General features: G+C 37.9%; 1 protein-coding gene and 2 non-coding genes across 5 annotated transcripts in view; all 3 read left to right on the top strand.

Annotated features, from left to right (window-relative positions):
* Positions 1-8,039, top strand: part of npr1b (natriuretic peptide receptor 1b) — a 41,655-nt gene extending 33,616 nt beyond the window's left edge. For all 3 annotated transcript variants that reach the window (XM_026940241.3, XM_026940240.3, XM_026940239.3), the window contains exons 17-23: positions 2,049-2,217; positions 2,535-2,681; positions 4,252-4,375; positions 4,661-4,729; positions 4,995-5,169; positions 5,403-5,501; positions 5,984-8,039. In XM_026940241.3, the coding sequence (XP_026796042.1) occupies positions 2,049-2,217; positions 2,535-2,681; positions 4,252-4,375; positions 4,661-4,729; positions 4,995-5,169; positions 5,403-5,501; positions 5,984-6,132 (932 nt within the window). In that variant the 3' untranslated portion in view covers positions 6,133-8,039. The remainder of the gene's footprint in view (positions 1-2,048; positions 2,218-2,534; positions 2,682-4,251; positions 4,376-4,660; positions 4,730-4,994; positions 5,170-5,402; positions 5,502-5,983) is intronic.
* On the top strand, positions 7,663-7,734 carry trnaq-cug (transfer RNA glutamine (anticodon CUG)). The gene has a single exon. It is a non-coding gene; the product is annotated as a tRNA-Gln (tRNA).
* A 582-nt stretch (positions 8,040-8,621) lies between the features above and the next one.
* trnaq-uug (transfer RNA glutamine (anticodon UUG)) lies at positions 8,622-8,693 on the top strand. Its single transcript has one exon. It is a non-coding gene; the product is annotated as a tRNA-Gln (tRNA).
* Positions 8,694-14,418: the final 5,725 nt, after the last annotated feature.

Here is a 14,418-nt window from a genome sequence, read left to right as displayed (position 1 = left end):
CTTGATTTACTCCTTCACCACAACCCTACCATCTAATGATACATCTCTACACAGAAACATTTACTTAGTCACCTACAGAGAGAGGATGTCAGTTCAGCTCACTGCTGCATTACAGCAGTTGTGCATCACAGTACTCACTATGTAAAAAAAAACTTCATTATCAAATCCTCATTCAGAATCTTTGTTTTGTAATATGACATAGTTACTCAGATGTAGCATCTTAGTACTGTGGCTATAGGCACAGTATATAGTTAAATTACTAGATTCATTTTAGCTGTGATGTAAGTTGGGGACCTATGATACATTAGTTTATTTATATAAGAAGAGTATTTAGCATTATAGAATTATTATAATGGAAGCTACTTGGTTTCAGAATTCCAGAGTATATAATGTTCAGGTAATGTATTGAGGTGTATACTTTCAGGGAATTTTCTTTATTTGTTAAGAAAGTTGAAAAAAAAAAAAAAAAGACTGGTCCTGTGGTGCAATATGAACCTTCCACCCCTAAAAGTATGGTTGATTCAGAGTTTGCCCAAGCTGATGCAGACTAAAAACTCAACATTTTTTGTAAACTGTCAAACCTGGGAAACTGGGAACAAGGCAGGAATATTCTTTGGAGGGGATGTCGGGCCATCACAGGGCATTACAAACTCACATTCTCATTGACACCTATGAGCAATTTTGAGTAGTCAGTTCACTTACTGGTATGTTGACAAAGGAAGAACATGTGAAACTACAATATGTTGTTACACCAAGTTATTATGCCAAGTCTGCTGAAAATGGCTTTATTTATGGCAGTAATATACTTCATAAACAACCAAAAGAGTACTAGGTTTATATACTTTGTGTGGGTAAAGTGGTGATTTTACAGTCTAATATTATGCTCAAAATGGGGATACAGGGATTAAGGTCTTCTGGGAGATAACATTACACGGTAAAGCATTTCAGAAAATGTCTTTGTCTAAAAATGTCATTGTGAAAGGTCAAGTTCCCTGTTACTGCAAGAAAACAGAGTATTAGGTTCAGCTGCCTGTGCTAAATCTGGCTTTCAGCTATTTGCCCTACCTGACATTGACACACTACTGATGCTATCAGGCAATGAGGCTCAACATTTACTATTGTAACACACACACACCAAACGCACACACTAAGACTCTGACATGCACATTCACATATAATTATTACACAGACATTAAATCATATGTAAGGTGCTATTACTGATGGAGCAAAGAGCAAAGATAATGAGGGTGTTTGAAGCCATTGTTCACTCCAGCGCTCCTCATTATACACACCTGAGTTTGTCATACAATTTCCTCCATGAGGCTGACAGCAACAACATATGGTTCGTAAAATAATGGTATTAAGGGCAGAGATGCTGACAAAATGAGACAAATATGGCAGAGAGACAGAAAGACAGAGAGAGAAAGATGTAAATACACAAGAAGTGGGTGAGGAGAGGCTCTCACTGCGCTCTCAGTTCTTTGACTGGATACAGATGAGACTCACGCTTATATCTAACATTTATAAATGTGTGAGGACACAGAGAGATTTTATTACTTTTCTCTGCATTTCAGCCTTTTAATAAAAAATCTACTCTAAGTAACAATTCAGGCTAAATAAATTAAGATAAGATGACACCATTCAGACACCATTTTCCTCTTGCCTTAATGGCAGGCTGTGATCACTGTATGAAAGAGAACACGGCTTTAGAGGATAGAAGGTGGAATGGAAAATTATATAAAAAAAACTATTAAAAATAGGAAACAGATGAGGATGTCAAGTCCCGTATTAAAATAAAATGTGAGAGCATAAATGTTCTTTAAGGGACACTGTGACTCCACAACTTCATTTTCAGTCTAATGTCTGAGACTTGGCTGTGAAAGAAAGTCTTTGTACATTTGTCCCAGCTTGGCCATTATATAGAGTTCAGGAAAAGCAGAAAAAGATATAAAACTTGGGGTTTGCTCTCTCTCCCTCTCTCTCTCTCTCTCTCTCTCTCTCTCTGTCTCTCTCTGTGTGTGTGTGTGTGTGTGTGTGTGTGTGTGTAGAGATAGTGGACCGTGTGGCTCTGGGTGAGTGGCCATACCTGCGGCCGGCTGTTAACACCCAGGCGCACAGTGAGGAGTTGGGGCTCCTGATGCAACGCTGCTGGGCAGAGGAGCCTGCAGAGAGACCAGAGTTCAGCCACATCAAAGTACTTCTGCTCAAACAGAACAGGTATTGCTCTCATTTTTATATATATATATATATATATATATATATATATATATATATACTATTCATTTAGTCTACTTGATCTCAGTATCATTTCTATATCTCCAAATAACACTTTGCGGTTCACTCACTTTTTGCCATTCCAGCTGCATAGAAGATATTGTTCTTTACTTTTCCACCTTGCAGATTCCAAGAGTGCTTTGATATTCTTATTTATATAGTTACATTTATTTGAAGTCAATCAGATTCGACCATCTCGACAGCACACATAATACACAGTCTATGACTCTGGTGCCTTGTTGTTCTCTTCTTTATCTCAGGGAGCACAGCAGGGATATCCTGGATAACCTGCTGTCTCGGATGGAGCAGTATGCTAATAATCTGGAGGAGCTGGTGGAGGAGAGGACGCAGGCTTACCTGGAAGAGAAGCGCAAGGCGGAAGCCCTACTCTACCAGATACTGCCCCAGTTAGTCATTACCAGTGATATCACATATATAACCATAGCATGAAAATACACAACCGGATTTTGCATTATTGCCATTGACTAGATATATACATATAATACATATTGCTCTACCTAAAAATGCCATTACCTTGTTGAACAAATACTGGTTAAATGGCATCATCTCACTTTATCTTAAATTGTCAGAAATAAATGTTGAGGTGACATGTTGATGTACGTTGACTGGTGACTATAAATTGCCCCAAGGTGAATGAGTGTACAAATGTGGTGTCCCATTCAGGGTGTGTTCCTGAATCCTGCCCAGTGTTCACAGAGTAGATACCTGACCTACTGTGACCCTGACCAGGGTGAAGTGATTACCTCAATGAATGAAAAAAATTAATTTCATTGACAAAATAAGAAAACATAGATAAACAAAGCATATGCATACTCAGCAGCCACAGTTCAGCAGTACAAAAGGTTTTTTGGAAAGCTCGGTGTCTGTAGACATTTGGCTTATTGCATACATTATAAAATGTCTATTAGTACAAGTTGAAAGAAAAACAAATAAGAGTCAATAAAAATGGTCACACTGAAACATTTAGGTGTTTATACAAAAATACAAAAAAACAAACAAACAAAAAAAAAAACAAGCATAACCGGATCATAATATTGATCTGGTCCACACTAGATAATTTGTGGCATTGCTACACAAGGAGCTGGAATGACCCAGTTTTACTGGAGAATGCAGAAGTATTAGTCGCATCCTTGCAGAACTACCAAGTAATTAAATATCTTGTGACCAAGTGATGCTGAGGTCTAGTACTATCATCTGATGGAAAAGCAAATCATATCATGGTGTCACTGTGACAATCATAATGATTATATAAAATAGATGCCAAAACTGACTAATATACTGAAACCCTAATTCAACGAAAATTTGTGATGGTCCAGATTCATAAAAGCCTGTGCTTACAAAGGTCCCGATAAGCACCTACCATGAATGAATAGCAGCAACAGTTATCTTTTAATGCTTATGATTAGAGATTAGTTCATGCCTATAAATAAGACAAATGAGTTTAAAATGATTTGTTTTGTTTTGCAGTGTAGCTTCACATTGCCAGTAGCGAGACAGAGACATCTGTTTTAACATTAAGTGAAGAATACAAGCAAACTTTATTGTTGAGCCTGTAATTATGCATGTAATTAGCTGCATTAGGGAAGTCATGTTTTTTTAATCGTTGATTGGTTCTGCTAGTGTTTTTTTAAGAGTGCTCAGTTAAATCCACTGAAATGTGGAAATACCACCAGTTGAAGACTCCAGCCCTAAGGTCTGGCTACTAGTTAAATTAAGCCATTAGGACAGAAATGGATATATCAACTTGTTTGAAAATGCCTTACAATAACATTTGGTATTTGGTATTTTTCCATATGGCTGGCATCCATTAAAAGAACTGTAGGCCCTAAATCCCAATTTAACCCTCGCACACAATGTGTGTATGTGTGTGGGTGTGATGTTGTATTACATACTGTGGTACAAACATTTGTGTTTGATAATCCTCATGTATAAAATCTCAGGTTTTTTTCCATGCAGCTCAGTGGCAGAGCAGCTGAAGAGGGGGGAGACCGTGCAGGCTGAGGCTTTCGACTCAGTCACCATCTACTTCAGTGATATTGTGGGTTTTACTGCCCTGTCTGCTGAAAGCACACCACTGCAGGTATACAACTCACACTGAAGTTACACTCCTCCCTAAGCTGTATGTATATTATTATTGCCTTCACTGTCACCGTGGAACTGTAAGTATTTTTCTCTTTTTTTGTTTGTTATAGTTATATTATAAGTGTTTATTGATCCACATGGTGAATATTAAAATGAATAATCATAATATTTATAAGAAAAGGAATAATATATAGAATATGCTATGCAACTTGTATTTTATCCAGTGTTCTGAAAAGCTGTAAAGAAGATTTATCATCATGATTTGTTGTTTTTTCTCATATAGGTGGTGACTCTCCTAAATGATCTCTACACGTGTTTTGATGCTATTATAGACAACTTCGATGTTTACAAGGTATTTCTAACGCACCAGTCTCTTTTCTTCAAATATTTTATAGACAAAATGTTCAAATTGCTAAGGATTTATTCTTCTGCAAACAAGTAGACTAAATGATACTGTAAATGTATTGCAGCATTCTAGATTTTGTATCAGTGTGTGATATAATGATAAAATTATTATCTAGAAAAAAAAGGATTTTTTCCGTGTGTAGTGCTGTTGTCAGATTGAATGTGCAGGATCCACCTTTCTTGACTCTATGCCTATGTCGGTTGTCCTGTAGGTGGAGACGATTGGTGATGCCTACATGGTTGTCTCCGGTCTGCCGGTGCGTAATGGCAAGATGCATGCATGTGAGATTGCCCGCATGTCCCTTGCTCTGCTCGAGGCCGTCAAAACATTTAAGATTCGTCACCGACCGGACCAGCAGCTCAAACTGCGCATCGGTATCCACAGTGGTGAGCATAATACAAGCTCCTGTGTATGCTGAGAATTTACTGTATAGTGGTAAGGACTCTAAGGCTCTATATTCATGACTGGGACTGATGTGGGTAAAGCTTGCTAAAGCTTTTTATTAACAAAACAATTATGTTAATATCAACCCCAATATAGGTGAACTTTCCAGAGCACAAACCCCAAACTGCCTTTCACTATTTAATATCCGTGTGGGTGTGTGTGTGTGTATTTTCAGGCCCTGTATGTGCTGGTGTAGTAGGGCTAAAGATGCCTCGGTACTGTTTATTTGGAGACACAGTGAACACATCATCACGCATGGAGTCCAATGGCGAGGGTAAGTTATTTAGTACTGTGAGCTTTGAAATCTCCATGTAAAATTGTACATGGATTTTGTTCAAACAGAAGAGCATTTCTAAAAGTTTTTCTTTTAGAAATAAAAATTTCTGGAAATAAAATTTCTTGTAACTACACTTGTAATTTTAATTATCATTTTGAAGCCAGTACTGCATAATTGCCTAAAACATATCCATGTATAGTGGGGAAAAACATTTTTAGAGTCTGTATTTATATTTGAATAAAACTATTCATAAGTTGCTTAAGTCTGTGTAAAAGAAAGGTCAGTGCTGATATAGCACCGCGGTGAGTACCATTATACTCGAATTTTCATGGCATATAAGATTGGGAAATTTATAGTCATTCAAAAACAAAGTCATAGTAAATATTACATTTTAATTTGAATATAACTCATTGAATATGCTTCAATATTTCATTATACTTAGGAAAGATATATATTGTATTAATGGCATTTTTTGGCAGCCTTAAAGATCCACGTGTCATCGGCAACACATGATGTGCTGCAGGAATTTAACTGCTTCCAGCTTGAGCTGAGAGGAGATGTGGAAATGAAGGGCAAGGGCAAGATGAGGACCTACTGGCTGCTGGGAGAGACAAAGAGCAGTGAGTGAATGGCGTAAGGTGCTGAGCAGGACCCAGATGGTGCACCTAAATCCCTGCTGCCAGGACTTCCTCCCTCTGTTTGCACAGTCCTTCACCTGTATTCCAGTATACAGCATTGTTGGAGTTGAACTCTGGCTTTTCTACTGATTGAGAAACTTTTAGATATTTTGTACACTGTGATCACCACTTGTTGATATTTTGCTTTTATAAATTAAACACGTAATGTCATTAAGATCCTGAGCAGACATGTAATCCCATTAAACACAGCTAGTAGTATTTATGTATCTCAAGGTTCTGAGGTGTTTTAGAGGATGGGTGCCATCTGAGTCTGTTGATTACTCTAACTTACAGGATAGAAAGTCTCTTCAGCTTTTTAGGGATTTTGTCCAAATTGAACTTTATATTGTGAAATGATTTATACTATATAATTTATTTCACATGAATAACATCTGTATTTTCGTGAAGAATGTACAGTGATTATTTTCTGTGACAGAGTACAACTGACATTGCATCTAGCTGTTAAGACTTTGCTCTTTTTCATTCTTGTTAAAAAAATGAAATGCTGAGCAGTATATGTTTTAATATTGATGTTTCAGAGTAGAATCTGTTCTAGATAATAAAAAAGAAATCACGAAAGTGGTACTTCTTCCAGACAGAATTCAGCACACTCAGATTATAATCCGACTATCATTATTATTAATTATTAATTGTTATTTTACTAATGCAAGATGTACCTGATTTTCAATAGGTTTTTACAATGTTATCTAATTAAAATTCCCCTCTTCAGAAAGGGGAAAACTTGGCTCCAAAATCATTGTATTTTTTTGCTATATTTTACATTGTTATTTTTCTAGCATATTAGGCCTCAAATACTCTGTATATGAGGAAATTGTTGGAGCTTGGGGTTTTTCCAATCTGCAGTGATATTCAGTGTATTTTTGTAATAATTATTGTTTATGAATTTATAATGGAACATTTAGCACCCACATAACACTAAGTCATAACTGCATATTAGTTATTGTACACTATAATTTTCTGAATTACATTGTAATAATAGCACACTATTTTTATGTTATTGCTAGCTACATGCGAGTGCACTTGAATTAAAACGAGTGCCTTTCAATTACGTAAAATACGTAAAAATTTTGTGCTGAGATAGATTTATATGAGCTCCAGTGCCATCTGTTGGTTGTATGAGTCCTTGACTATGATTTAAAAATGTTTTTAATTTTCACTGAAATGCAGTGTTTGCCCTGAAAGTATTTCCCTTACTAAAGTATTTTATATACCACTTCATGACAATGCATTATCACTGGAAAAAGCCTGCAAAATCTAATCCTCTAAAACAAAAACATTTTAAATAAACTTTTTAAAACGTCTCCTGACATAATGAGAGACGTTTGTTCGTTGCTTTTACCACAAGTCTTATTTATTGTATTTCCCTCCAGATGTAGTGATCCATGCCCCGTATTTTCATCGATAGGCTGCGTTTTCTGGGGTCGATGCCGTTGAATCTACTGGAACGTATCGCATGTAGCGGTTCCATGGTGTAATGGTTAGCACTCTGGACTCTGAATCCAGCGATCCGAGTTCAAATCTCGGTGGAACCTGTTTGTCTTTCTTTATGGGGCAAAGCACATGGGGATTCTCTGCAAATGTCAAAGAGCTAATCTCATGCCTGAGCCTAGGTTTGGCCAGGACGCTTGCCTCATAGTCATTAGTATGCATGTCTCACATGTCTTGGGAAGTAATAGTGCCTGTAATACCATATGCTTCCTACTGTGTAATAAATGATTAACTGTGATCTAATATTTGCAATAAGCATTTCTTCCACAGCACAATAAATAATCAATCAAATAATGGGCTATTCTACAAAACCAACCTGATAAAATCCAGTGTTTAATAAATTATTTAATTTATTATTAATGTTACTCGCAATAAACAATTATAAAATATTTCCATTTTAATGTGCTGCAACAGGTCAAAGTGTATCTAAGTGAGTATATCAAAAGCGACCCGGCCAATCACTGTAAGACTAGCGAACTCTCAAACTCCTCCTCTGACTGAACGAGCGGAGCATAAAAGAGCACACTTCTCCGTTCAGATGGGGAACTTTCCGTCAGAGCTAGATGAAAAATCTTGGAGAGCAGCAAATGTTTTCCTCAAAAAAAAAAAAAAAAAAAAAAAAAAAAAAAAAGCTTGCGTTGAGTGTAAATGTCGACTGCGGTTTACCAGTGTATTTCCAGTTAATACCCTACATTATTTAAATGTTTTTAATTTTCAACAAAATGCAGTGTTTGCCTTGAAAGTATTCATTTATGTATTCGTGATTTATATACCGCTTCATGACAGTGCATTATCACTCAAAAAGCCTGCAGAAGCCAGCTTTTATTTATTGTATTTGCCACCAAATGTAGTGATCCATTCTCCGTATTTTCAAGATAGCTTTCCCGCGGGGTCGATGCTGTTGGATCTCCTGAAATAAATATGGAACTAGGGTTCCATGGTGTAATGGTTAGCACTCTGGACTTTGAATCCAGCGATCCGAGTTCAAATCTCGGTGGAACCTGTGTGGCTTTCTTTATGGGGCAAAGCACGTGGGGATTCACCGTATAGGCCAAAGAACCAATTTCATACCCGAGAATGCTTTGGCCAGGACACATTGCCTCACAGTCTTTAGGATAAAAGCTTAAGTCACATGTCTGGGGAGTTGATAGTGCCTAATACCTTATGCCACCTACTGTATAATAAATGATTAACTGTACGAAAATAAAACCCTGTCACCTGTAATAAAATAGCTTTATTTGTGATAAGTGTTTATTAGTTAGCTCTCTGACGGAGAATAAATAGATAGATATACTTTACTGATCCCATGAGGGAAATTCTCAGTAGCAAGATACAACACGTACACACACAGAATATAAAATACAATAAGTTAAATTAAATGTAGTAGTGCAGATATGGAACACAGTTGTAGATTTAACTAGATTTACATCAGTATTTACATAAGTACACTTGTGAAAACTGGCAGTGAATAATGAATATGAAGAACCTTGAGAATGTAGAATATAATGACAGCTTTCTAAATATTAGCTTTCTTGTAGTAGTGTAATGTGAAAGTGATATCATCTGTCACACACAGGTGAGGTGTTGTACAATGTCATTGCGAATGGTAAGAATGAACTCCTGTAACGTTCTCAGTGACAACGAATTTGAATGAGTCTTTTGGAGAATGAGCTCCGCTGACTCTGTAGTGTGTTGTAGAGTGGGTGAGACGGATTGTCCATGATGGAGAACAGTTTGTTCAGTGACCTCCTGTTCCTCACTGACTCAAACGTCTCTAGTTTGTGTCCAATGATAGATCCAGCCTTGCGAATAAGCTTGTTAATCCTGCTGGTATCCCTGGCACTGACGCTGCCCCCCTCAGCAGACCACAGCACAGTAAATGGCACTTGCCACCACAGGCTGGTAGAAGATCTCCAGCATCTTGTTGCATACATTGAAAGATCTGAGCTTCCTCAGAAAGTAGAGTCTGCTCATTCCCTTCTCATACACAGCATCAGTGTTGGTCCTCCAGTCCAGTCTGTCATTTAAGTGTACACCCAAATCCTTGTAGTTATTAACAATTCCAACTTCCTCACCCATGGTGGTTATGGGCTTAATCAAAGTTTTAGTCCTCCTAAAGTCCACCACCATCTCCTTGGTCTTTGTCACATTTAGGAGTAGGTCATTCTTAGTGCACCAGTCCACAAAGTTATCCAGTAGTCACCTGTACTCCTACTCCTGTCCATCACTAATAGACCACACCACTGCAGAGTCGTCAAAAAACTTCTGCAGGTGGCATGATTCAGAGTTGTACTGAAAGTCTGAGGTGTACAAAGTGAACAAAAATGGAGACAGGACAGCCCCCTGAGGTGCCCCTCTGTTACTGACCACCGTGTCAGACAGAGAGGCCCCTAATCGCACAAACTGGGGCCTATCTGACAGGTAGTCAGCAATCCAGGAGATGGTGGATGTGCTGACACCCATTCTGAGCAGCTTCTCACTCAGCATGAATGGTTGGATGGTGTTGAAGGCACTGGAAAAATAAAAAAACATGATCCTCACAGAAGATTCCAGAATTAGAGGTCTGCATCCAGAGCTGGTTAGTTAGTTAGAGTTAGTGAGAGCAGTGTAGTTTCTGTAGGGGAAAGTCTGGATGCCTTAGGTGGAGTTAGCAATCCCCCAACTCCGGTATTAGAGCCCTCACAGCAGGGCGAATGGATGATGACTCAACATCACAAAGCCAAAGCAAACACTTGGGCTCCCTCATGGGAGCACTACTCCTCTCTGCTTCATGTGTCTAACAGGTTTGATCTCCTCAGTGAAGCACCAGCTGAGAAACCTGAAAGAGCTCTGGTAATAGGAGACTTTAAGACATGTGAAATTAAGGCATGTGAAATTAGATAGGCCTTTAGGGGCACCAGCATCTTTAGTTAGGTGTATAAAGTGAGCCAGGGTGCCGAATATAGCAGGTAATCTTAGGGTCTTAGGCAAGCATAGGTTTTCAAAGATAGTTTTTCATGTAGGAGCTAATGATATATGCCTTCGTCAGTCAGAGGCTACTAAGAGTAACATTGTAGAGGTGTGTAAATTAGCGAAGGCGATGTCCGATGCTGTAGTATGCTCTGGCCCCATCCCAATGTGGCGTGGTGATGTAGCTTACAGCAGGTTATGGTCACTGAACTGCTAGATGTCCAGGTGGTGTTCTGAAAACAATGTGAGCTTTATAGATAATTGGAGAAGTTTGGAGGGCAAAGGTGGCCTGTTAGGGTGGGACGGTGTCCATCCCACTCAGCTGCTCTCATTTCTTGTAGCATAGCACATAGTCTCAGGATATGGGCCTAGTTAAGCAGTGACAATCCAGAGCCAAGGCCAGGGAGCAGACAAGCAGGTTAAACCGACCGTCTGCTAGCTGCTAGTCTGCTTGAGTCGTCACTCAAGTTCCAACATATTCAGACTGTGTCTGCTCCCCGAGCTAAACAAAAATGTAGAAATACTCAGAAAGTTTGTTTTAGTAAACTAATTAACATAAATTTAAACATTAAATTAAATCATACTGAATGCACAGCTAGCACCTTTGATCTGAAGATAGGACAGTTAAATATTAGATCTCTTATGTCTAAAGCGCTTATTGTTAATGAAACTATTACTGATCACGAATTGAATATACTGTGTTTAGCAGAAATGTGGATTAAACCAAATGAGTGTGTAGCATTAAATGAAGCTAGTCCTCTTGGATACAGTTATATACATCAGCCCCATCTAACTGACATTGAAGGAGGTGTCGCAGTTATTTATAATGATAATCTAGGTGTCACACATAAACCTAGTCATAAATTCAACACATTTGAAGTTCTTTATACTAGCATAACATACATAGCCACAAAAAATAAGTCTACCAAGACGATTCCACTAATTATTATTTACAGACCCCAGGGCCATATTCTGAATTTCTTTGTGAATTTGCAGATTTCATCTCTAACCTGGTTGTTTCTTTAGACAAAGCATTAATTGTTGGAGACTTTAATATTCATTTTGATAAACAAGAAGACCTTCTGAAAACAGCAGTTGTGTCCACTCTAGATTCAGTAGGGGTTAATGAGAACGTAATAGGACCCACTTATAATGGTGGTCACACTCTTGATTTAATACTAACATTTGGATTAAATATAGTGTTACGTCCCTGGATGTAAGTTATTCTTTTATTTTATTTGCATTTGCATTTGCATGTGTCTTATATGTTGTACTGCATGCTACCGATTGTGCGCAGTCTCTCTCTCGCGCTCTCTCTCTTTCTCTCTCTCGCTCTCTCAGGCAGAATCACCACCACCTGTAGCTCGTTGTGAGAGCGTGCCTGAGACTGAGGGTGGAGTATATTGTGCAGTCCAGTGTGTGCGGCAGAGAGAGACACACTTCTCCCCTGCTCCAGACTGAATTTAGTAGTTTCAGGATTATAGTTGCTAACCTGAGTTTGAGTTGTGAATTAGCAGTGGCTAATAGTGCTACAGTTGTGAACTGTGTCTGGAGGTAGTGCTTGTTCTTGTTCTGCATAGTTAAGATAAGTACAAGATCATGTTCTTTTGAATTCTGTTGTTTGTATTTGCTGAGAGTGAAAAGGGACGCTGTAGGGAGAGAGTGCCTTTTTCTTTAAATACTACTTTCATCCCTGTTTTTGGTTCAGTTAGGGAGTTGAGGGAAGTTTTATGTTGTTTATTTCTTTTTTCTTTTGGGTGTTTGAGGTAAGTTAGTGCTGCTCCCTAACCTAGTTAGAGAACTACTTGTGTTTGTTATTTTAGGCCTTGCTCTCTCCTGAGCCATTGCTCCCTATCTCCCTTATGTTAACCTTACTGTCTTTTTTTTTTTTTGTAAATAAATCTTCACTTTTGTATACGTCTGACTTGGTGTCATCTTCACTCTGGGGCAGGGGACTGAAGTGTGTTCTTGCCGTTTCCTTTTAATTTTATGCTTTTTCATTTGCTACTTCCCCTCACAATCCCCTAGACAGGAGGGGAACGTAACAATAGAAAATATAGTTTTCCATTTCCACAGTCTGAAGCTATCTCAGATCATTATCTCATCTCGTTTAAAATGTGTCTTAATCATAATATATGCACCTTGCCATGCTATCACGCCAAACGTACATTCACGTCAGCAACTGCACAGCGTTTTATCAGTAATCTCCCAGAGTTACCAACCATGATTGAATCACCGCCTGACCCTGAAGAAATTGACCAGGCAACTGAATGCTTAGAATCAACATTCTGCTACACTCTAGATAAGGTAGCTCCACTTAAAAGAAAGATAATTAGAGAGAAACAGCTAGCACCCTGGTATATAACGATCATACATGCACTTTAAAACAAACCACTCCAAAATTAGAAAGTAAATGGCTTCAAACTAAATTGGTAGTATTTCAAACAGCATGGAAGGAGAACCTCCTGAGCTATAGAAAAGGTCTTAATGCCACTAGATCAATGTATCTTTCCACTCTAATTGAAGATAACAAAAATAATCCTAGATTCTTATTTAATACTGTAGCAAAATTAACTAGGAATAAGACCACAATAGAAACATGCACACAATCAATATATAGCAGTGATGACTTCATGAACCTGCATATTGTGCATGTAACAAACATTGCTGTTTAGTTGAGGTACTTGCCTTTATGTAAAGAGTCACAAATAAATGTACAGAGTACTTTCATACATGAGGTTAGGAAGACTGGAAGCATCAGTGCCATCTGGCTTGATATGATAAAAATGAAATGTGGTGGTGCTGAAACAGGAATAAGACCACAATAGAAACATCCGCACAATCATTATATAGCAGTGATGACTTCATGAACCTCATGAATTTCATAATAATAAAATATCAGATCAACGATTAAAATGTTTTACTCCCCTTTGAGAGACTGAACTAATTTCACTAATTTCCTCATCAAAATCATCAACTTGTATACTAGATCCCTAACCTACGTGTTTCTTCAAACAGATCAATCAATCTGAAGCAATCGAACTTCTTCTAAAAATAATCAGTTCTTCCCTTAGCACTGGCTATGTACCTAATTCTTTTAAACTAGCAGTTATCAAACCCCTGATTAAAAAACCTGACCTCAACCCCTGTCAATTATCCACCTGTCAATTGTCCAACTATTTTATCTTTATCTCCAAGATCCTAGAAAAGGTTGTAGTACAGCAGTTATGCTCATACTTGCATAGGAATAACATTCATGAAATGTATCAGTCTTGTGTTGCTTGACCTTAGCGAAGCTTTTGATACCATTGATCATGCTATTCTCCATGATAGACTAGAAAATCTTGTTGGTGTTAAGGGAACAGCCATCTCCTGGCTCAGGTCTTATTTGACTGATCATTTTCAGTTTGTAGATGTAAATGGTGAGCTCTCTATGCAATTCTGCAATGTGTTCTGTAATGTTCTGTTTTAGGCCTACAATGTACTGTTTTAGGTCTATTGCTTTTTAATATGTATATATATATGCTGATGACACACAGTTGTATGTTTCAGCAAAGCCAGATGACAGACACCGGCTTAATAAAGATGAGGAATATGTAAAGGACATTAGACACTGTATGCCACCTATTGTATAATAAGTGATTAACTGTGATAAAATAAAACTCCCTCACCAGTCATAAAATCATTGTAACGCATGGCCTCAAGTGGCTTAAGGCTTTCATAAAAAGTCTTAAAGTGTGCTTTAAGTTGTTCTATCTTGAATTTATTCTCTACTGGTA

The sequence above is a fragment of the Pangasianodon hypophthalmus genome, chromosome 1 (assembly GCF_027358585.1).
Source record: "Pangasianodon hypophthalmus isolate fPanHyp1 chromosome 1, fPanHyp1.pri, whole genome shotgun sequence".
Classification (NCBI taxonomy): Eukaryota; Metazoa; Chordata; class Actinopteri; order Siluriformes; family Pangasiidae; genus Pangasianodon; species Pangasianodon hypophthalmus.
Note: the sequence above shows the minus strand (reverse complement) of the source record. Positions and strands in the feature narration are given on the sequence as shown.